General features: G+C 58.4%; 1 protein-coding gene across 7 annotated transcripts; it reads right to left on the minus strand.

Moving 5' to 3' along the window:
• Window positions 1-43: 43 nt before the first annotated feature.
• Window positions 44-22,451, minus strand: TUBGCP6 (tubulin gamma complex component 6). 7 transcript variants are annotated; one of them, XM_086403361.1, is made up of 25 exons: window positions 21,508-22,451; window positions 20,091-20,254; window positions 16,764-16,974; window positions 9,803-9,976; window positions 8,680-8,801; window positions 7,874-7,952; window positions 7,684-7,793; window positions 7,478-7,569; window positions 7,246-7,385; window positions 6,219-6,368; window positions 5,604-5,685; window positions 5,433-5,521; window positions 5,236-5,351; window positions 3,988-4,126; window positions 3,562-3,663; window positions 2,220-3,405; window positions 2,051-2,097; window positions 1,777-1,912; window positions 1,527-1,695; window positions 1,300-1,441; window positions 1,025-1,219; window positions 817-949; window positions 523-736; window positions 253-452; window positions 44-175 (listed from the first exon to the last, which is right to left on the minus strand). In XM_086403361.1, the coding sequence occupies exons 1-25, from the start codon at window positions 22,246-22,248 to the stop codon at window positions 84-86; spliced, it is 5,025 nt and encodes a 1,674-aa protein (XP_086259487.1). In that variant the 5' UTR covers window positions 22,249-22,451; the 3' UTR covers window positions 44-83. The 7 variants fall into 7 exon arrangements, 4 of the variants coding, with proteins under 4 accessions (XP_086259487.1, XP_086259486.1, XP_086259485.1 ...); XM_086403360.1 differs by having other exon boundaries at window positions 8,680-8,816; window positions 21,508-22,390; XR_015164667.1 differs by having other exon boundaries at window positions 279-404; window positions 1,032-1,219; window positions 5,236-5,521; window positions 21,508-22,425.
• Between the last annotated feature and the right edge of the window lie 154 nt (window positions 22,452-22,605).

The raw sequence follows: 22,605 nt of genomic DNA on the forward strand, positions 1-22,605 counted from the left end.
CCCCGCGTGGTTGTTCGCCCGCGCCCAACCCGGAGACGGAGGCTGGAGGGCGGGCACACGTTTATTGCAGCCGATCCCGGGGCTCAGGCGTCCTGGTAGTAGTTGTTGAAGTTGATGCGCAGCAGGAAGTCCTCCAGGTGGGGCTGGTAGCCGCGGTTCACCAGCTTGCTCACCACTGGCGGGGAGGTGGGGTGCAGGTTCAGTGAGCAGCGCAGTCCCGCCCCAGCCCTCCCCTGCCCCAGGGTGCGTCACCTTTGAAGAGGAAGTGGGAGTAATACTTGAAGGCGCTGTAGGACTGCTGCATGAGGGCAAAGTTGGGGTGCTCAGGGCCGCGCGGGCCGCCGGCCGGGCCCCAGGGCTGGGAGATGAGCTGGCTGCGGAACTTGAGGACCAGGCTGAAGACGCTGTGGATGACGTTCATGACCGGCGCCGCCTTCTCGGTCAGCAGGCCCCTGGGGGGGAGGCGGGGGCTGGGGTGGGTGCGCCTGAGCCAGGGGTGCACGGGTGCAGGCCGCAGCTCACCTGAAGACCGCCTTATGCAGGTACTCAGCGTGGGCGCGCTGTATCTCCTCCAGGTCACCCACCGAGGCCAGCCTGGCCTGGAACTCACACCAGCTGACATGCAGGATCTGGTTGGCGATGTAGCCCTGGGTGACCTTGACGAAGTGCTGCATCTCGTGCTTGAACAGCTGCAGCTGGCGGAACTGCACCGAGCCGGCTGCCTGGCTTACCCGCGCTGGGGGTTGCGGGGGAGGGGGCAGGGGTGAGTGCGGCCGGCCGCGGGCAGAGTGGGCCCCTCGGGCCCCCCAGGCTCACCTGTACGCTTGAGGTGGAAGCAGACGTCCTTGAGCGTCCACATCATGAGCTTCAGCTGCAGCAGGAAGGAGAAGATGCCGCCATACCTGCTCAGGCAGCCCTCGGTGACCACGATGTTGAGAGGCCAGTCGACCTGCCAGGGAGGCCAGCTCAGCACAGCTGCGTCCTGGGACCACCCCCACCGCCCGCACCAGGGAGTGCTGCTGACCTTGTACCTGAGCTCCAGGCAGCTCAGCACGTCCGGGGCATTGGGGGCGAACGTCTCGGGCAGGAACTTGAGAGCGAAGGAGAGGTTGGCGGCGTGTGGGCTGTCGCCATGCAGGCTGTACTGCAGGGCCTTGCTCAGCACTGAGTTGAGCACCAGGGGGCTGAGAAGCTCCCCGGGCGTCTGGCCCGCCCCGAGCTGCAGGGACAGGACACAGAGTCCCAGAGCGTCCAGAGCCTGCCTGCTGCCGCTCTGGCACCTGGCCCGCCCAGGCTCACCTTCTCGAAGAGCAGGTCGCTAAGGGACTGGGCGAACTCCCCATCCTCCATCAGCAGGAAGTGCCGCAGTGCCTCAAAGTGCGCCCCGAGGTTCAGCTCCACGAAAAAGTAGTCGACCACGGCCTTGTTCACCAGGGAGACGCTGGCAGGAGGGACCTGGCATTACTGACCGTCGGGGGCAGAGCCAGGTGGGGCAGGGAGGGCGTGGAGGGTCAGGCGGCACTCACTGGGCAGCCAGCGGGGCAGTGACAGAGTGCTTCATGAGCACGGGCAGCGGCAGCAGCTCGCTCAGCTGCACGGCGCTCTCGTCTGCGTCTGATGGGACCCCAGCGTCCTCAGGGAGGGCAAAGGCTCGGGGAAGCCCGTGGTGCAGGAGGCGGGCCACGGGAGGCTCCGCTGTGGGGTGAGACTGCAGTCACGCACCAGGACACGGGGCCAGGCTGCCTCCTGCCTACCCGCCGTGGCCGGCCCACTCACACATGGCTTCGTAGCTGTCTGGGTACTGCTCCAAGCGATACTGCCCCGCGAGGCCCACCAGGTAGGCCTGCTCCCGGTCCCAGAGCTGGGCCGCTGCCTCGCCAGCGTCTGGGCTGCTCTGGACGTCTGCATTCTCCTAAGATGACCCAGCTTTGAGGGACCCGCCTCCTTCCCTCATGTGAGAGGAGGGACCAGCAGGCAGCCCGCCCCGCCCAGTCCCAGGACAGAGCAGTGCCTGCCCACAAAAGGCCCAGCACACCCCCCAACCCCTGACCTGTGAGCTGGGAGAGAAGTCCCTGGAGTCCTCACTCATCCCCAGGCCTGAGCAGAAGAAACGGGGCAGGAGAGGGGGGTCAGGGGCAAACATCCGCCCCCCCACCGGTCCTCCCCCTCCTGGGTTCACAGACGCCCCCAGGGGCAGGACGGCCCTGGGTCCCACTGACCTGGCTCCTCCAGGGTGCCGTCTCCCAGAGCAGCAGGTACAGCCTCAGCAGACAGTGAGGCCTGGGGGCCACCCTCCTCCCCGTGGCCAGGGCCTGGTCCAACCACCTGTGCGCTGGAGCTGCCTGAGGCTGTCTCCGCAGGCAGCTGCAGTGTGTGTTCCTGGGCAGGTCCCTGGGCTCCTGAGCTGAGGCCCAGCTGGGGCCCAGGGTCAGGGGGGCACAACGGGGGCCTGGGCAAATTGGGCTCGGCTTCCCCTGAGAGCACCCCCAGCACCACACTGGACTGAGACACGTGTCCGTAGACATTCCACCGTGGCCGGGAGGGGGCCACGTCCCACACATTCTCCCCTACCCTGATGCTGGCATCAGACACATGTCCGTGGACGTTCCACCGTGGTCGAGAGGGGGCCACGTCCCACACATTCTCCCCCACCCTGATGCTGGCATCAGACACATGTCCGTGGACGTTCCACCGTGGTCGAGAGGGGGCCACGTCCCACACATTCTCCCCCACCCTGATGCTGGCATCAGACACGTGTCCATGGACATTCCACCGTGGCCGGGAGGGGGTCATTCCAGAAGCACAGCCCCCTCTGGGAACACCAGGCTCTGCCCCAAGGACCTGCGCGGTGGCCAGGCAGCGCTCCTCCTGGGGGGAGGGGTGCTGTGGGGGGTCCAGGCCACACGTATCCAGCGGCACCTGAGTGTCCTCCTGCAGCTGCTGCCCCCTGCTGCCCGGGCTGCCTCCTGCGGTCTGGAGAGCCCCTGCGGAACCTGAGGCGGCCACAGTGGGCCTCAGGACGGTTCTGAAGTCGTACTCCTGTGGCCTGACAGGTGTCAAGTCCATTGCTGTGGACGGAGCCATGGGAGGCAGGTCGGAGCCAATGGTCTGCAGTGCCTCCTCCAGGACGGGGGCCGCGCCGCTGAGCCCAGCCTCAGCCCCCTGGGCCGCGGGCAGGAAGTCTCGGAGGCTGAGGCCCGCGAACGGCCCCGGCTCCTCTGCCTGCCCCCACAGCAGGCCTGCTCCGGGCCCCATGCCATAGGCCCCAGCTCCTGGAGACTTGAGGGGCTGCAGCGTGAGCGTGCTCTGTCCATGAGGGCCGGCAGGGGCCGCCTCCCGCGGCTCCTCTCGCCCGGGGTCACAGCTGCCGCCTCTGTCAGGGGGCACAGGGCCCAGAAAGGAGGCCTGAAACACAAGCGCGTGGGTCCCCCTGGTGTCTGCTTCTGTCCCCCAGGTTCAGTTCTGCACCCCACACTCAAGCCCATGAAAGGGGACACTGGGGACACAGGCCAGGCCTGGGGCAGCCAACCCAGAGCCCACCCTCCATGGCCTGGATCCTACCTGGTCCCCTGCCCGTGAGTGGGCACTTGTCTGGGAGCAGGCACCAGGGAGGATGGCCGGCTGCTCTAGGGGCCTCCCCTCGGCCACGGCCTCTAGCATCCCCTGAAATGGAACCAGCAGGACATGAGGCGGCAGCCGTGGGGGGTGAGAGCCCGAGCCCCAGCCCCAGCCCCAGCCCCAGCCCCACGTCCGCAGGCGCGCCGACACAGCAGGGCTCCGCAGCAGCTGCCCAGAGCCCAGCTGGCATCCGGCACCACCCATGTCACCTGAGGGCAGCCCAGCCTGTCCCGTTCATGCCCCTCTGGGCACCTGGTTAGAGCGTTACCCAAACCCCGCAGTGGGCACACAGTGGGTCTGTGTGTGACTTCAGGGCTCCTGAGTCCCCGAGAGCCCAGGGAAGAACTCCTGGGTGACGAGTGGCAACACCTGAATGCGCTTCTCGTCTTCCAGGAGAAAACGAAGCCGCGCGCTGGCCAGCCGGTGCCTCCGGACCTTCCACAGTGCCCTCTGCTCCCGACGAGCCGCCTCTGCAGACAACTTGCTGTAATGATCCACCAGCGCCTGCCTGCAGCCACCCAGACAGCACGGGCCACCAGTCAGCCCACTGTCCAGCCACTGCCCCATGCGGGGGCCCCCGACGGGAAGCCTATCCCCGAGCACCTTCCCCAGGTGGGCAGCTGGCCCCTTGGAGCCCCCACAACACCTGCAGGGCCTTACTGGGCAGGTCTTCCTGCCTCCCCCCAAATGGGAGCCCCTGGCGGGCACGGGCAGTGCAGTCACTCAGAGTGAACCCCAGACGAGCTCCCCCACAGCCTGAAGCACAGGGAGCAGTGCGGGCCGTGGGCCCAAACCCTCTCGGAGGTGTGACCTCGCTCCTCATTGGAGGTGGTTCTCGCACTGCCGCGCCAGGTCCAGAGCATCGAGAGGTGGTGCAAACGGCACGAGGCAGTGGGAACACCTCACTCAATTCAAAGCTCGCCATGTTACAGCCAATGACGCTGATCCTCTCACCAACGTGAAGTTGGTTTCAAACCCAGCCTGGCCACGTTTAATTCAGCTGCCACAGGCCAGGGACACACTCCATACCTAGTAAACAAGATCTCCTCCACATGTAAACAAGAGAATAACATCATCATACACGCGTGTGTACACACCCAAGTCAGAATGGATGCACGCAGACACGTGTGCACTCAGCACTGACTGGCTCTGTCACGCTCCATGAACAGTCCCCGAGTCAGGACCACTGACCGGGAGGCGAGGAAAGGGCGGGGCTCCTGAGGCGCCAGCTGTGCTGGCAGCTCGCAGGAAGTGCAGGGAGGGAGGGAGGGATGCCAGAGCACTAGACAGACCCCGGACGCCATGCTGGGTAAATCCCTGTCTCTCAGTCAGGCTGCTAACAGGCTTAAAGACAAATTTAAGAAACAGGCAGTTTAACTTAAAGGAAACAGAGAGAGAGAGACAGGATGCGAGCACAGCGTGGACCGAGCCTGGACCCCAGTCTACACAGAGCGACTGCAAGAAGACCGAGCTCAGGCCACCACTGTTCCCGCCTGACAGACGCCTGAAAGGCGCCAGATACAGACAGAAGGCAACCAGCCACCACAAAGCTCAAGCCAGCCGTGACTCCCAGGAAGGACAAGCCCATGGCCATGGTGCCCCCGGCCACCCACCCACCTGGCCTTCCTCTCCAGTTGCTCCTCCAGGGCCCTCAGCCTTCTCTCCCGGTCCCGGAGCTCGCGGGCATAGCTGAAGTCCTCATCCAGCTCCTCCTGCCTGGCTGCCCGGCGTCGCTGCAGAACACCCCACAGGCACCCCGCTAGTGAAGCCGACCCCTCGAGCCCACCCCCCCTGCCCAGGGCCAGCCCCCCCACCTCCTGGTCCTTCACAAACTGCTCCTTCAGCCTCTGGAATTGCTCTCGCTTCCGGGCGTCCGAGACCATCCGCTCTGACATCTGCCGATCTGGAACAAGACAGCCAGGGGCCATGGTGAGAAGCCCCAGCAGCAGGCCCCCGAGATGGAGGGGCAGGCGAGCCACACGCACCGCTGAGCGTCCGCAGGACCCTGGACGCCGCCTCCCGGGCCTGGACAATTAATTCTTGCTTTGCAATTTCCATCCGTAATTCCTGGAAAAGACCACCAGCGACTGATGCGTCTGACCTTTCAGCCCCCACCCCGGGACACCCAGGGAGAGGGCTCTGCTCAGACCAGGTCTGGGGGTGCAGCACCCATCGTGCAAGGCAGTGAGGCTGGTCCCCAGGCAGGTGACACCCTCTCTCAGAGTGACCCGGGGCCAAGACCCCAGCCTTCATGTCCACCCTGGCCCTCCCACAGAGGCCAGCCCCCTGCATCCCCAGGGCTCGCCCCTCCACCCGACTGGTTCTCAGGGGTCTGCCCCGCCCACAGCTTCCTGCTGCCCACAGGTGCCAGGACTTTGCATCAACCCCTCCCCAGGACACAGGACACTCAAAGCTCGGGCCTCAGTGCACCTGACCCTTCTGAGCAGGACGGAGGCTCAAGGGAGCCACTGAGGCCAGGAGGCTCAGGCCCTGCTGCCCTGGAGCCACGGCCCGGCCAGGATGGGGCCGCCTAGCGCCCAGCCCGCCCCAGGAGGAGAGGAGAGGGAGGGCCAGGGAAGGCCGGGCTGTGGTGCCCTCACCTTCTCCTCCTTGCTGACCGAGCTGTGGCGCGCCACCCTCTCCATGCGGCCCACGTAGGTGGCACAGTCCTTCTCGATGTCCTTCAGCTCCTCGAGGGAGAAGATCACGGAGATGCGCGGTACCGGGACGTCCGAGCAGCAGAGGTAGTGCTGGAGGGCGGGGGGTGGGGGGCGGCACCTGAGCCCAGGGACTGGCAGCCACAGCCCGTCTTGCCTCCCGCTCGTGACCCACGTGGACAGCCTGCCTCCGGAGTGCTGTGCTCCCCGCTGACACCCTCCACGCCTCCAGAACAGCAGGTGTGGGTCTCCGCCCAGGGCCAGGCCTGGCTCCCACAAGTAAGGCTCCAGGAAAAGGTGGGAAGGCCCAGACACACCCACAGGGCCTCCCTAAGGTCAGCCCCGCCCACCACGGGAGCCCCGCCCCCCACAGCCAACACCTGGGCAGCTCCTGGGGGCTCATGGACACTGTAGCCCCTGCAGCAGCCCTGAGCCCATGCTGGCCGCTCCAGACCACTCCTCTCAGCCCTGCACTCAGCCGGCCGCTGACCCCTGCCCTGGCATGCACCTGGCTGTTGCACTGCCAGGAGCCCCCGTCCACAGCCGCCGGCCTGTCCAGACACCAGACAGCGCCTCCCACAGGGGCCGCCCATCCCACCCACTGCCACTGGCCACTGGCCTTGGCTGCATGGACACCAACTCAGGCCTCTGCTCCAGGGCACGGCTGAGCTCTGGGACCCCTCACACGACCCCTGAGTCCACCCTCCTGCCAACACAGCCCTTCCCATCCCTCTGGGGCAGTTTCCAAGGTGGGGGGGGGGAGGGGCCCACTGCCCCTTTGGCCTCTGAAAGGCCTTCGGCTTTCCTCCCATCTTTGAAGGAGCACCAGAAACTCAACAGAGCTGCTCATGAAACTCTCAAGGGGACAGGATGAGGTCACCCAACCTGGGCTGGAACCGTATGGACCTGGGCTGAGGGCAGATGGGCAGGCAGCGTGGGGCTGGCGGAGGCCGGCCACTCCGCCCCTCACCTGTGGGCAGCAGAGCTTCAGCAGATTGATGGTCTTCCCGCAGACGTACACGTCGTGGGCGATGTGGCTCAGGAACACGGGGACGCAGTCCTCCGCCTCTTTGGAGATGAGCACGTAGCCGTGGGTCCAGTAAAGCCTGTCTGCGTGTGGGACGACTCGCTCAGGCCCGCGACCAGCGCAGCGCTGACCCGGCCGACGGCAGCGCCCTCGCCTGGCAGCAGCCCCCACCTACCTCTGAAGCCCAAGTACTCGGGGTTCACCTGGATCATGAACTCGCCATAAACATCTCTGAAGACCCCACTGTACACCCAGTCATGGATGAACCTGAATACGCGTGGAAAGCAGGGGTGAGCTGGGCGTGACCCCGCCCTGGGAGTGGGGGGGGCTGCAGTCCAAGCCCACCCGCCCAGAGCCTGCCCTGCCCCCGCCCCGCCCCACCGCGTGTAGGGCTCGCAGCTGGTCTTGAGCAGAGACAGCAGGACTGGGTAGTGCTCGTTGCTGCAGTTATCCAGGGCCTCCTGGTAGAGGTAGGAGAGCAGCTTCACGCCCTGCAGACAGCAAGGGGGGCTCAGCCACACCACACGCAGCAGGGGGAGCCCTGCCCTGCCCGGAGCCCGGCAGCCCTCACCGTGGGGAAGGCAGCCCTGGGCTCTCCGCCGCCGGAGCCTTGGAGAGTGGCGCCGACACCACAGAGCTCAGCCAGGTACCTGTACACAGAGGCGGGGAGACCAGGTGGGCAGAAGACCCAGGCCCTCCCCTGCCTGTCCACATAGTCCAGCTTTAAAACCGCCTGCACCTCAAGAAGCTCAGCTGTGAGCTGCCTGTCAGACCCTCCCAGGAACCCCATGCATCCCCACCTCCTTCCCAGGTCTGGCCAAGACTCTGAGTCCACGACTCTTCCCCACTCCTGCTGCTCTCCCTCAAGAGCCCCTCCTGCACCCACCACATCCCCCAGATCACCTCCTCTGCCATCCTGAATGGCTACCAAGTCCCCATAGGCCTCCCGCCTCGCCACCCCACTCCAGGCTGTGCTCCCATCACACCCTCCCAACACCTCCAGGCTCAGCCTCCCCCTCGCACCCCTTCTCCAGCCCCGGGGCCTCCACACTCCTCCCCTCAGCCTGCAGGAACTCCTCTCCACTGAACCCACCCCCCAACCCCTAGTCTTCCACTCTGCCTTCTCCAGATGGCATCTGCCAGCAGGCACTCTGCCCATGTTCACTGACCAGCTCCTGAGTGCAGGCACCAGATCTGTCTGCAGGGCCCCTGTGTGCCTGTTGGGTAGGAGCCCTGATCCTGGGTTGGGCCTGCTGGTGGGCACCTCATAAACTCAGCTGGGTCAAGGGCTATCCAGACCCCAACCAGGAGGCCGCCCACCATCCAGCATGGCCCATGCCTGCCTCACCAGCCACCAAGTCGCACGCCGAGGCTCACCTGAGCTGCCGGCCCAGCTTCTTGAAGAGAAAGCCAATGGTGAGGAGGCTCAGGGTGGGCGGGGTGGAGAGCACGCAAGCGCGGTAGTACTGCAGGTACCGCCTCAGGCCGCTAGTGAAGGCCTGTGGGGCAGGGGTCTGGAAGGAGGGTGGCCAGGCACAGGGCATGGCCACCAAGCTCAGAACCAGAGAACAACCTCGGTGCGGGAAAAAGTTGGGCCTCCACCCCCAAGCCTGGGGCTCCGTTTTCCAAGCAACGGGCATCTGCGGGTCACATGCGGACACCCAGCCCGGCCAGAAGCCCAAGCCCACTGTAAGCTCCCCCAGGCCAGCTGCACCAGGAATCTGGACCTTGCAGATCCCGGGCAGCTGGGCTGTGTGCACAGACGCCAACTCCCAAAGGGTCTCTGGCCGCTCAGGCCACTGTGGTCCCAAGGACACTGGTGTCTGGGGCGGTGCCCAGGAGCATGGCCCCAGCGCAGCTCACATACTTCCAGGAGGTCTGCTGGAGCGCTCCAGCGCAAACGTCAGGCACCCAGGAGACCACTGTCCTGCCCTCCATCCCAGACAGTCAACACGGCAGTCCTGTCTGGGTTTCCCTCTGCCCTCCCAGCCCCGCTCAGGCCCATCCTAGAATCCGAACCTCGTCACATCACCCCAGCAGCCCTGCTGCGATGCCCAAGTGAAAAGGGCCCGGCCCAGTGCCTGCGCTCTCTCTCAGGCCTCACGCCGCAACCCCCCCACCCCATAGCTGCCCACTGTCCTGGGGGCCTGCCCAGCGTATGCACTGATGACAAGGCTTTCAGGCAGACCTGCTTCAGTCCCGCGCCAGGGACCCGGCGGGGACCAGGCAGCACGTGCTCTCTCCACACCACTGGCCTGCCCCCGGCCCCCGGCCCCCAGCACTAGCCACAGCTGCCTCCCATGCTCTCACGGCCCCAACACATCCACCCAGGTTTCCATGCAGTGATCGGCCAGGCAAGACGTGGTCCCCGGCCACCATTCCCAAAGGGCAACTGACAGTCTCTGACGTCACTGAGGAGAGTACGGCCTGGCTCAGAGGCCCCGGGGCAGGCCTGCATACAGCACCCGGGGACCCGCAGCAGCGTGAGGTGGGGCCGCACCTGGAACACGAGACCCTTGCTGCAGGAGGAGTCCAGCACAGGCTGCAGGGAGAAGTGGCTGAGGCGCGCGTAGTGGGTCCCGCACTCGGCCACCTCAGAGAGGAGGCCGCTGATGCTCTCGTGGGACGCTCCTGAGACGTGCACACCCCGCTTCACCGTGAAGGCCTGAGCTGGCTGGACGGGACAAAAGGGAGGTCACTGGGGTGGGCACCCGGGGTGGTGCTGCCTCTCACTGCACCTGGGCACCCAACCTTGGCACTGCCCCGAGCACCCCCAGACGGGGAGCCCCAAACCCAGACACACAGGTAGGGCACAGGACACAGAAAGCCTTCTGCCAGCAGGCTGCCACTGACGTGACATGACACCTCCCACAGGTTAATATGCTAAATGTTAATGTCATGTGAATTTTAAGATTTAAAGAAAACAAAAGAAAACAAAAACCCAAAAAAGAGAAGGCCAACACCGCTGGCTTCAATGGTAAACTCCACCAATTAAAGATGCCAACTGCTGGGGCTTCCCTGGTGGTCCAGTGGCCAAGACTCCTCACTCCCAATGCAGGGAGCCTGGGTTTGATTCCTGGTCAGGAAACTAGATCCCACATGCCGGAACTAAGATCAAAGATTCTGTGTGCTGCAACCAAGACCCAGGGCACCAAATAAATAAATTAAAAAAAAAAAAGAACACCGACTGTTATTAAACTCTTTTAAAACTTAAAGAGGAGGAACACTTCCTAATTCTAAGAGGCCAGTATTCTTCTGATGCCAAAGCAAGATACAGACATTACAAGGAAAAGACTACAGTCCAACATCCCTCATGAACACAGATACAAAAATCTTTGAGAACAAACTGAATCTAGCAGCATGTTAAAGGATAATACACTGTGACCAAGTGGGTTTTATCTTAGGAATGCAAGAGTAGTTCAACATACAAAAATCAATGTAATATACATTAACAGAACAAAGGGAAAAATCATACAATCATGTCAGCTGATGCAAAAAAAGCATTTGACAGAAGTCAATTCAATCCTAAAGGAAATCCATCCTGAATACTCAGAGGAAGGACTGATGCTGAAGCTCCAGTACTTTGGTACCTGATGCAGAGAGTCGACTTACTAGAAAAGACCCCGATGCTAGGAAGGATTGAAGGCAGGAGGAGAAGGGGACAACAGAGGATGAGATGGTTGGATGGCATCACTGACTCAACGGACATGAGTTTTCACAAGCTCCCGGAGATGGTGAATGACAGGGAAGCCTGGCGTGCTGCAGTCCATGGGGTAGCAAAGAGTTGGATATGACTGAGCAACTGAACAATACGTTTTCACAATTAAAAACACTAAAAAAAACTAGGAAAAGAATGGAACTGGCTCAACAGGATAAAGACTGTATGTGAAAAATCCACAGCTTGCATTACACTCAGTAGCGAGACTGAAAGCTTCTCCCTGTGATAAGCAACAAGGCAAGGACGCGTGCTTTCACTGCTTCAGTGTAACACTTAAGTCCCAGACACAGCAGTTAGGCAAGGAGAAATTTTAATATGCAGACTGGAAAGGAAGAAGTAAAATGATCTATTTGCAGGTGACATCATCTTATATACAGAAAATGCTTAAGAATCCACAAAACACGTGTTAGAGTCGTTAAACGAATTCAGCAAAGTACTAGGATACAAAATCAACATACAAAAAGCATTTGTATTTCCATACACTTGCAATGAACAATCCAAAAAAAGAAAGTAAGAAACAATTCCGTTTACAAGTGCAATATAAGAATACAGTACTTAAGTAAATTTAACTGAGGAGACAAAAGACTTGTTAAAGTGAAAACTAGAAAACACTGCTGAGAGAAATTAAAGACCTAAATAAATGCAAAGATATCCCATGTTCCTGGACTGGAGCATCTAATAATGTCAGGGTGATACACCAGGGCCTCCCCAGCACTCCATGCTTTCCTAAATAAATGCAAAGATATCCCATGTTCCTGGACTGGAGCATCTAATAATGTCAGGGTGACACACCAGGGCCTCCCCAGCACTCCATGCTTTCCTAAATAAATGCAAAGATATCCCATGTTCCTGGACTGGAGCATCTAATAATGTCAGGGTGACACACCAGGGCCTCCCCAGCACTCCATGCTTTCCTAAATAAATGCAAAGATATCCCATGTTCCTGGACTGGAGCATCTAATAATGTCAGGGTGACACACCAGGGCCTCCCCAGCACTCCATGCTTTCCTAAATAAATGCAAAGATATCCCATGTTCCTGGACTGGAGCATCTAATAATGTCAGGGTGACACACCAGGGCCTCCCCAGCACTCCATGCTTCCACTGCAGGGGGCACAGGTTCAATCCCTGGTCCAGGACCTAGGATCCGCCATGCCACGGGCAACGAAGCCCACTCGGAGAAATGAAAGACCCCACAAGCTGTAACGAAGATTCGCCGTGCTGCAAGTAACACTCGATACAGCCAAATAGATAAAAAAGATATTTAAATAGATAATGATTCACCCAAAGCAACCTGTGTATTCAGTGCCACCATATCATTATCCCAATGATGTTTTTAGCAGAAATAGAAAAACCCATCCTAGAATCCATATGAAATTGCAAAGGGCCCCAAATAACCACAACAATCTTAAAAAAAAAAAAAGAAGGTGGAGAACTCATACCTCCCAAGGTCAAAACTTCCTACAAAGTTTTAGTCATCAAAACAGTGTAGAACTGGGGGACGTCCCTGGCTGTCTAGTGGTTAGACTCCGGATTTCACTGCCGTGGACCGGATTCAATCCCTGGTCAGGGAACTGAGATCCTGCAAGATGAGGGGTGTGGCCACAAAAAACATCACAGGAGTGGGATCAGGACAAACAGGAAGATCATGGAACAGAAGAGAGTCCAGAAATAAACAACTCACACATGGTCAATTGATGCACGAACATACCAAGAACATATGATGCGGAAAGAAGAGTCTTTTCAACAAAGGCTGCTGGGTAAACAGAATATCCACATGCAAAAGATTAAAGCCGCACCAAGTACAAAATGAACTCAAAACAGATCAAACATCTGAACTGTAAAGCTGACACTATGGGACCCCGTGGTGGTGCAGTGGATAAGAATCCACCTGCCAGCATGGGGTGCAGGGTCCAACCCCTGGTCCGGGAAGATCCCACGCGTGGAGGAGCAGCTGAGCCCGTGCATCGCAACTGCTGAGCCTGTGCTCTGGAGCCTGCGAGTCACAACTGCTGAAGCCCGCGCGCCTAGAGCCCACGCTCTGCAACAGAGAGGCCACCGCACCGAGGAGCCTGAGCACCACAGTGACGAGGAGGCCCTGCTCGCTGCAACCAGAGAGAGCCCGAGCAGAACAATGAAGACCCAGTGCAGCCAAAAATAAAGAAATAAACGAAATTATTTTAAAAAGAATAAAGCCAACACTGTGACACTCTTGGAGGGAAACATAGAGGCCTTGGATTTGGTGATTTCTTAAATAAGACACCAAAAGTATAGGCAACAAAAGGAAGAAAATAAACTGGACTTCATCAAAATTAAACTTTGTACTTCAAAGCATACTATCAAGAGTGTGAAAAGACAACCTACAGAATGAGAGAAAATATTGGCAAATCATATATCTGGTAAGGGATTAATATCCAGAATGCATCAAGAACTCCTACAACTCAAGAGCCCAACTCAACGACGGGCAGAGGGCAGGCGCGGGCACCGCAGGAGGCAGCAGTCCGCAGGCTGAGGCGCTCGCGCTGGGGGCGCCACACTCTTGTGCCGCAGCACCCGGGACAGTGGGGAAACACGCTTCCGTTCTCTGACCAAAAAGAGGCAAAGGACTAAAAACTCAAGTAGACTTTCTCCCAAAAGAGACATACAAGTGAAAAAGTGCTCAGGAGCAGTACTCACGATGGAAATGTAAATCCAAATTATAATGAGACATAGGTACACTACCAGTAAAAATAGCTGTCTGGTGGGTGGCATTACTGGTGAAGAGCCCACATGCCAGTGCAGGAGATGCCAGAGACGTGGGTTCAATCCCCGGGTCGGGAAGACCCCTGGAGGAGGAAACGGCAACCCCTCCACTGTCGTTGCCTGGGCGGTTACAGCCCACGGGGCCTCAGAGAGTCAGACATGAGCGAACATGCAGGACAGGACAGTGGGGAGCTGCCATATCACACACGGAGCCCAGCGTGGCGCTCTGTGACAGCCTGAGTCGGGGGAGAGCTGGGGGCAAGCAGTGGGAGGGAGACTCAATAGGGAGGGGATGTATATACACACAGATATATGTATATGTGTGTGTGTATACATAGTCACAACTGATTCTCATTGTTGTACGGCAGAAACCAACACAACACCAAAAAGCAATTATCCTCCAATTAAAAAACACAAAAATTAAGCATTTGGATTTTGGGGAAAAGAACTATAATGAGACATCACGTCACACCCACTGGGACAGCTACTATTTATCAAAAAAGGAGTGGGGGATAACAAGCACTGGTGAGGATGTAGAAAACTCACCCCAGAACAACACACACTGCTGGAGGGGGTACAAAAGGGCACAGCCACGGTGAAAAGCAGTCTGCTGGCTGCTCAAAAAGTTAACAGAATCACTGGGACTTCCTTGGTGGCCCAGGGGCTAAGGCTCTGACTACAGTGCAGGGGGCCGAGGTTCGCGCCGTGGTCAGGGACCTGGATCCCCAGGCTGCAGGTGAAAAGGCCCTGCACGCCACAACTAAAGGTCCCGTGTGCCACCACAGACCCGGTTCAGCCAAATAGACAAACCAAGCAATCACCACAGGACCCGCAAGCCCACTCCCAGGAACACACCCTGAAGAGCCAAATGCACCCATGTGCACGACAGCACCATTCGGAGTCAGAAGGTGAGGTCCACCGGAGCGTCCATCGACTGATAAACAGCTAACAAAGCGTGGTCTTTATACACACAGCAAGGGAGAGGCGAAGACACACCCAGCTGAATGCTGAGCTCCAGAGAACAGTGAGCAGAGCTACGAACGGCTTCTTAAATGAACAGTGCAAAGAAGTAGAGGAGAACAACAGAATGGGAGACTAGAGACCTCAAGAAAGCTGGAGATGGCAAGTGAACGTTTCATGCAAGGGTGGGCGTGATTAAGGACGAATGGTAAAGACCTAACAGAAGCAGACGAGACTAAAAAGAGGTGGCAAGAATACACTGAAGAACTGTACAAAAAAAGGTCTTAATGACCCAGATAACCACAATGGTGTGGTCACTCACCTGGAGTCCGACATCTTGGAGCCTGAAGTCAAGTGGGCCTTAGGAAACATCACTACGAAAAAAGCTATTGGAGGTGACAAAATTCCAGCTGAGCTATTTCAAATCTTAAAAGATGATGCTGTTAAAGTGCTGCACTCAATGTGTCAACAAATTTGGAAAACTCAACAGTGGCCACGGGACTGGATGATGTCAGTTTTCATTCTAATTCCAAAGAAGGGCAATGCCAAAGAATCTTCAAACTGCCGTATAATTGTGCTAACTTTGCATGCTGGTAAGGTTATGCTCAAAATCCTTCAAGTGAGGCTTCAGACGTACGTGAACTGAGAACTTCCAGATGTACAAGCTGGGTTTAGAAAAGGGAGAGGAACCAGAGAGCAAATCGCCAACATACACTGGATCATAGAAAAGCAAGAAAGTTCCAGGAAAACATCTACTTCTGCTTCATTGACTACGCTAAAGCCTTTGACTGTGTGGATCATAACAAACTGTGGAAAATTCCTAAAGAAATGAAAGTATCAGACCACCTTACTTGTCTCCTGAGAAACCTGTATGCAGATCAAGTTAGAACCTTACATGGAAAAACAGACTGGTTCAAAACTAGGAAAGGAGTACGTCAAGGCTGTATGTTGTCACTCTGATAATTTAACTTGTATGCAGAGTACATCATGCAAAATGCCAGGTTGGATGAAGCACAAGCTGAAATCATGATTGCGGGGAGAAGTATCAACAACCTCATACATGCAGATGATACCATTCTAATGGCAGAAAGCCATTCTAATGGCAGAAAGAGCCTCTTGATGAGTGTGAAAGAGAAGAGTGAAAACTTGGCTTAAAACTGAACATTCGAAAAACTAAGATTATGGCATCAACTCATGGCAAATAGGTGCAGAAAAAGTACAGCAGTGGCAGACTTTATTTTGGGGGCTCCAGAATCACTGCAGATGGGGGCTGCAGTCATGAAATTAAAAGGCGCTTATTCCTCGGAAGGAAAGCTATGACACACCTAGACAGCGTATTAAAAAGCAGGAACATCGTTTTGCCTACAAAGGTCCGTAGAGTCAAAGCTATGGTTTTTCCATCAGTCATGGATGGATATAGGAGCTGGACAATAAAAAAGGCTGAGGGCCAAAGAACTGATGCCTTCAAGCTGTGGTGCTGGAGAAGACTCGACAGTCCCTTGGGCAGCAAGGAGATCCAACCAGTCCATCCTAAAGGAAATCAACCCTGAATATTCACTGGAAGGACTGATGCTGAAGCTGAAGCTCCAATACTTCGGCCACCTGATACCAAGAACTGACTCACTGGAAAAGACTGATGCTGGGAAAGAGTGAAGGTAAAAGCAGAAGCAGGTGGCAGAGGATGAGATGGTGAGACAGCATCACTGACTCAATGGACATGAATCTGAGCAAACCCTGGGAGACAGTGAAGGACAGGGGAGCCTGGAGTGCTGCAGTCCATGGGGTTGCAAAGAGTCATGACTTAGTGACTAAGCAACATGCGTGTAGAGTATTTTCTAGCCTTAAAAAGGAAGGAAATTCTCACACAGACTACAACATGAATGAACCTTGAGATCATTATGCTGAATGAAATAAGTCAGACCCAAAGGACAAACACTTCGTGATTCCATTCATATGGGTAAAATCACTTTAAAACTGAAACAAGACGACCATCCCCAGGGAGGCCGCCAAGACGGCTTCCGGGCCACACCTCACCTCCTTACCTGGCAGAGGGAGAATGTGGCAGACACGACTCCGATCAGGACATTGAGGGCGTCCTTCACCAGCTCGCACTCCTTCACTAGGACGGGCTGTGGGGCCTGCAGGAGGCTCCCGCCCAGCACCTGCAGCTCTCCTTGGCGAAGTCGGCAGAACCTGTCAAAGGCATCCCTTCCTGCCTCAGTGAGGTAGGGCTCCTCTCGATGGCCAGGGGGGCTGTGGGGACAGAGCGGGCAGGGAGCTGAGGTAAGCAGAGGGCAGGACAAAGAGCAACTCAATAGCGTGAGATGTCTAAGGCCAGATGAGACTCCCCACTGTCCCCCAGTCTGCGTCCAGCAGGCCCATCAGACAGCACTGTGCAGAAGTGTCCCCACCCAGCCCGCACCCACGGGGCACACGGTGGTCCTCTGGCTGATGCCTCGCTTGCTTGCAATGACCTCTGCGTGGGAAACAACACCCGGGCCCGGAGCAGCACAGTCACAACCGCACAAGTGTCCGTCAGCAGAGGACTGGATAAAGACGAGGTCTGTCCACGCAGAGGAACGTTAATCCAGCCTTCAGGAGGAAGGAATTCTGCCACAGTGTGTCAGCTGCTACAACACGGAGATACGCTGAGGGCGTGAGGCTGAGTGATGAGCCCAGTCGTGTGCGAGGACAAGTGGTGCACGACCCCACCCCTGTGGTCCCCAAAGTCACAGACACAGAAAGGAGACGGTGGGGGCCCAGCGCGGAGGACAGTGGTGCAGAGTGAGGGTCTGATGGAGACAGTCTCAGTGTGGGAGGATGAAAAGTTCTGGAGAGGATGGTGCTGATGGTCACCTCACATGAATGTGCTTAACGCCGCTGATGGAAACGTCAAAAGGGTTAAGATGTTAGACTTCGTGTCATAGGATGTTATCACCCTCTGCCCAAGAAAGCACAAAGATCGTACAGAGCCAAAAGTTCCCTGAAATTCTAGGAGAAAACAGGCACACGCCTGCCCTAGGGTCTCTGCCTACGTGGGATCTGCAGGAAGTTCAAGAACAGGGTCTACCAGCCTGGTCATACTGTTCAAGAGGCCAAAGAGACAGCACCATTTCTTAGCTATTCCTTTGGACACCATCAACTCCTACTGAAAACATGAAACAGCTGCTTTTAAAGTCCACTGGAAGAAGTAGACTCTTAACAAAAGGAGCCCAGGAAAAGCCTTAGAACTTGCTAAGACCAAAAATGTTTTCTGATGGACAGAGCACCATAAGGTGCCCTTTCCCTCATTCAGTAAGAGCAGGGGCCAGAGCAGCCAGGCGGACGAGCCCAGCCTCACAGGGCCGGCGCCGCTACGAGACACAGGCTGCAAGGAGGTGCAATGTGCCGCCCAGGACAGGGGCCCTAAAGGGACCGAGGGAACGGAGACGCTGGTCAGGAAGGCCAGGGGAGCAAGGCCACGCCCAGAGCAGTGTCCCCGAGGGCGGGAGCGGCCTGCGTGGAAGCCTAGAGATGGGAGGAGAAAGGGGCCAGGTGCTCTGGGCTCAGCATGGGAGGGCTGAGGGCAGGGGCCTGTGGCCAGTCCCAGTGGGCAGTGCTGAGCAGGGCAGAGCAGCGCACTCCGATCGCCATCCCTGGAAGGTGGCGCTGGCCAAGCGGAGGACAGCCGGGCATGCAGGAGAAGCAGGCGGGCCAGTCCTGAGTGTCCAGATCAGCAGGGGGGCCCAGCTAGGCCACCATAGCAGCCTGCGCTCCTTGGGGCACGGTAAGCTGGAGGGGAAGAGGAGCCTCTGGAGCTCCAGGGACCCCCGAGGCTCCAGTGCTGCAGGTGCCACCTCACTGCGCACACAGGCATCGGCCTCTGACCACTCTCCCGGGGTCAACCCCCTTGGTGACTGAGAGCTGAGATGAGAACCCGTGAAGCAAACACCACATTCACACTTGTCCCCACCGAGAACTTGGCCCTTAACATCAAAAGACCACTTCCCCAGAAAGGGTGACAGATGCTGAGGTGCCGGCAGCAGGGAGACCCAAGCTGGCTGGCAGGGTGAAGCACAGGGGCGGGGGTCCTCTGAGGGTCTCAGGCAAGGGCAGAGTTCACAATCAAGGGCTGTGGCTGCCAAGGAAGCTTTGACTGCCCATTTGTCAGAGTTCCTGGCAAGAAACTAGCAAGTGGCTGGGATCCAACTGCAACAGATTCCCAAGATTCTCCAAATGAACTTGAGGAACGGGCTTCAAGGGCAGGGGCATCCAGTTACAACAGAAGAGGCAGTGGAAGAGCCGTGGGTGGCCGGTGTCTCCTGTAGGGACACAGGCTAACATGCTGGCCACCATCCTGCTTGAAGGGACACCCAGAAGCAGTCCTCACTCTGGAACTGTGGGGTCAGTTCTGCTTCAGGGGGACACTGAAGAGATTAAGTGCATTCACAAAAGGGGACAAGAACATGGACCGGCGGAGCAATCATGTCTCCTACTAAAGAATGAGCTGAAAAACTGAGCCAAGAAAATCGGGAACTGGCAAATGAAATCCACTAGTGAACATTCACAAAAGAAAGCAGTGCTGCTTGATGGCCAGTGTTCAGACTTGCGAGGGCTTCGCAGGCAGCAGGCGGTCAGGTCTGCTCTGTACACACAAGACAGATGAAGGCCGAACAGGAAGTCACAGGGCGAGGGCGCTCCTGCAGGACCAGACGGCCACCAGTGCTGGCGGTGCTCGGGGAGTCAGGGAGCGGGACCCGCCTGGGGGGGGTGCGCACGCCAGGAAAGCCCCTCCAGCAGGAGCAGGGCCCACACAACACCCCGAGCACGTGCTTGTCCCAGGGAGGCCCCACAGGAGCCAAGGCTGCGTCAGAAGGCACTCGGCTCCCTGCAAACCCTGACTCTCTCCCTCAGTGCTCCCCACGCTGGCATCCCACAGATCTGTCAGCAGAGAAGAGGTGCCCAAACATGTGGGAGATGGGTCCTCTACCCCGACTCTGGGAGGCTGCGAGACGCCAGCACGCCATGGGCTGAAAGATCCGGCCTCAGAGCACCCATCAGGGAACACTACGATGACAGGCTTCCCTCAGGGGAGCACCACCCTCGGGCCTCCCAGGTGTGAGAAGCACTCCCTCAGCAGCACCCCGTGCCCGGCACCAACCACAGAGCCCACCACCTCGACCTGGAGCCGTCACGGCCAGGATGTGAGCCGCAGCCGTTTCTGGCTCAGTGGGAACTTCTATAGGTTTCTCCCGGTGGTTCTCTCAACCCTCAGACAACTTGCACACAGCTTGACTGAAACGTCCAAGTCCCTAATCTGGGCTGAGTAAAGGCCACATTCGAGGGCAGGGGAGGGGCAGGGTTTGCATTTAGGGCAAAGGCTCACAAACCATCCAACTTGCTCCCAGCATCTCCGCTTGCTGGCCTCGTAGGTGAGCACAGCGTCCCACAGGTCAATGTCTGGCGTCACGCCCGGCTCAGACTGGGAGTCAGGAGTGAGATTGGATGCTGACTGGAACCCTTCATCTTCCGACTGATCCACGCTCGGAGGGACCTGGAGCCCGTGGGAAAAGGACTTTACCTGTGGCATGGTGTCTGGATTCCACCCCAGTGTGAGAAGAGTTGCAGGAACCCTTCCACACGCTCCTGTTCACTCTATGGGAAAGACCTGGCAGAACATTTCTTCTCTTTTTCTCAAGCACACAAGCTACTACACCATGTTTTTGCCCCCAGTGAGTCACTTAAGAAATTAAATTTATTCATTATCAACTTCCAATTTCACACAACACAAGCTTATTGAGGCTTATGAGCCTCAACATAATTTACAATGACATTTTCCATAACATGTCTCTGATTTGGAAATTCCATTTTGGGGAACCTGGCATTAAAAAAAAAAATCACATAGACACAGAAAGATTCACTTCTCCCAGGGTGTTTGCTATAGCATTATGGTTGGAAACAATGTAAGTGTCTCCCACTAAAGGAACCACTGAACAATAACACCACATCCTTTCAGCAAAGCTACAAAACGCAAAGGCAAAGGATGATTAACAAGATCTGAAAAATCCCACTTCATCCAGAAAAAAGCATGTAACACAGCACAAATAGCCAGGAGAAATGATTTTTGGCACCCATGGCTACTGAGTACTTGACTACACAGGGAGGAATCAGACTTCATTTTGCATGCTATGCTGTACAACCGGCCTGCCAGGGCAGGAGACGTAAGCCATGAGGGTTCAATCCCCGGGTCGGGAGGATTCCCTGGAGAAGGGAATGGCTACCCACTCCAGTATTCTTGCCTGGAGAATTCCATGGACAGAGGAGCCTGGCAGGCTAAAATCCAAAGGGGTTGCAAAGAATCGGACAGGACTGAAGTGACCTAGCAGGCATGCTGTGCTCGGCCGCCTCTGACTCTTCGCAACCCCAAGGGCTGTAGCCCTTCTCTGTCCATAGAATTCTCCAGGCAAGAATACCGGAGTGGGATACTTCTCCCGGGAGATCTTCCGACACAGGGATTGAAGCCGGGTCTCCTGCACTGCAGGTGGATTCTCTACCCTCTGAGCCACCAGGGAATTTAAACATCAACTGGAAGGCAGGAGAAATGACTGAATGGCAGATACAAGAAAGCAGCGGCATGTGACTCGGGCCTGCGGGGAGGGGTCGCTGGGAATCCGCACCAGCAGCCCCACCCCACGGGTCCACCGCCAGCGCTGGACTCCGGCTCCCTCCCTTTGCCCCAGTGGAAGGAGGGTCAAACGAGGCGCTTCCCAAGCCCGAGGAGCCGCAGACGGGAAGCAAACACTCTACCTTGATGGCCAGTCCGGAGAGGTCTGCGCTGTCCGGCACCGGGGGCAGGTCCAGGCGGACGTCCAGGTCGGCCGTGCGGCTGTGCACCAGGGCTCCGAAGAGCGAGACGCGGGTGTCCCTTTCAAACCTGTCCCAGCAGGGGTCGCCGTACGAAAAGAGCCCGACGGCGGGCAGTCCGGTGCCCGGTGCCGACTCCATCACCTGCCGCGTCTTGCGGACCAGGTCTCGACACAGAGACTCCTCTCCGGAGATGAGCGACCGCACGTCCGCCTCCAACTCGCTCAAGTCGGCGCAGTCGTAGCCGCCGTACGGAAGGGCTCTCCCGACCGGCCGGCTGTGCAGGAAGACGCCCCGCCGACGCCGCCGCACTCGCGGGGGCCCGCTGCCCGCCAGCCGCACCAGCAGCTCCAGGACCGCGCCCAGCTCCGCCAGCGGCTGGCGCGGCGCGGCCTCCAGCCCCTCCACCAGCTCCTCCAGGCGGTCGGCCTCGGCGCCCAGGCCGCCCACTCGCAGGTCGAAGGACAGCATGAGGATCCTGTTCCTCACCGGCAGCCTCGGGAGGCCGGGCTGCAGCCCGCGGCCCTCCTCCTGAAAGAGGCCCGTGAACAGGGCGTCATAGGCCACCCTCTTGAGGCCCCGCTTGGCCTTCCTGCGGCTCCCGCGGCGCGGGCCCGAGGGAGCCTTGGCGGCCGGCAGGAGGACCTCACACAGGTCGTCCACCAGCTGCGGGACGCTGGCCATGCCTCCGCCTCACGCCGGGGCCTCGCGCGCGGCCGGATTCGCCTTCTCGGGGCCCCGGAAAATCGACGACCTGCAGAAGCGCCGCCGAGGACGGAGCGTGGGCCCGGCCCCCTCGGCCGGAGGAAGGCGCGCGCGACCTGACCCGCCTTCTCAGGGTCCCCTCAGCCGGAGAAAGGCGCGCGCGGCGGCGCCGAAAACGCGTCACCGCCGCGCGACCAGCCCGACAGCAGGCGCGAGCGCGCCGGAACTGCGTCACCCGGGGGGGGCCTGGCGGCCCGCGCGCAGGAGGCAGAGCCTGGAGGCCGCGTCCACCAGCACTTCCGGCCTGGGTCCTCCTCCCCGCCGGTGGCGAAACTC

This window comes from Bos grunniens, chromosome 5 (assembly GCF_055505025.1).
Source record: "Bos grunniens cultivar Pamir isolate PY7600 chromosome 5, Bosgru_T2T1.0, whole genome shotgun sequence".
NCBI lineage: Eukaryota > Metazoa > Chordata > Mammalia > Artiodactyla > Bovidae > Bos > Bos grunniens.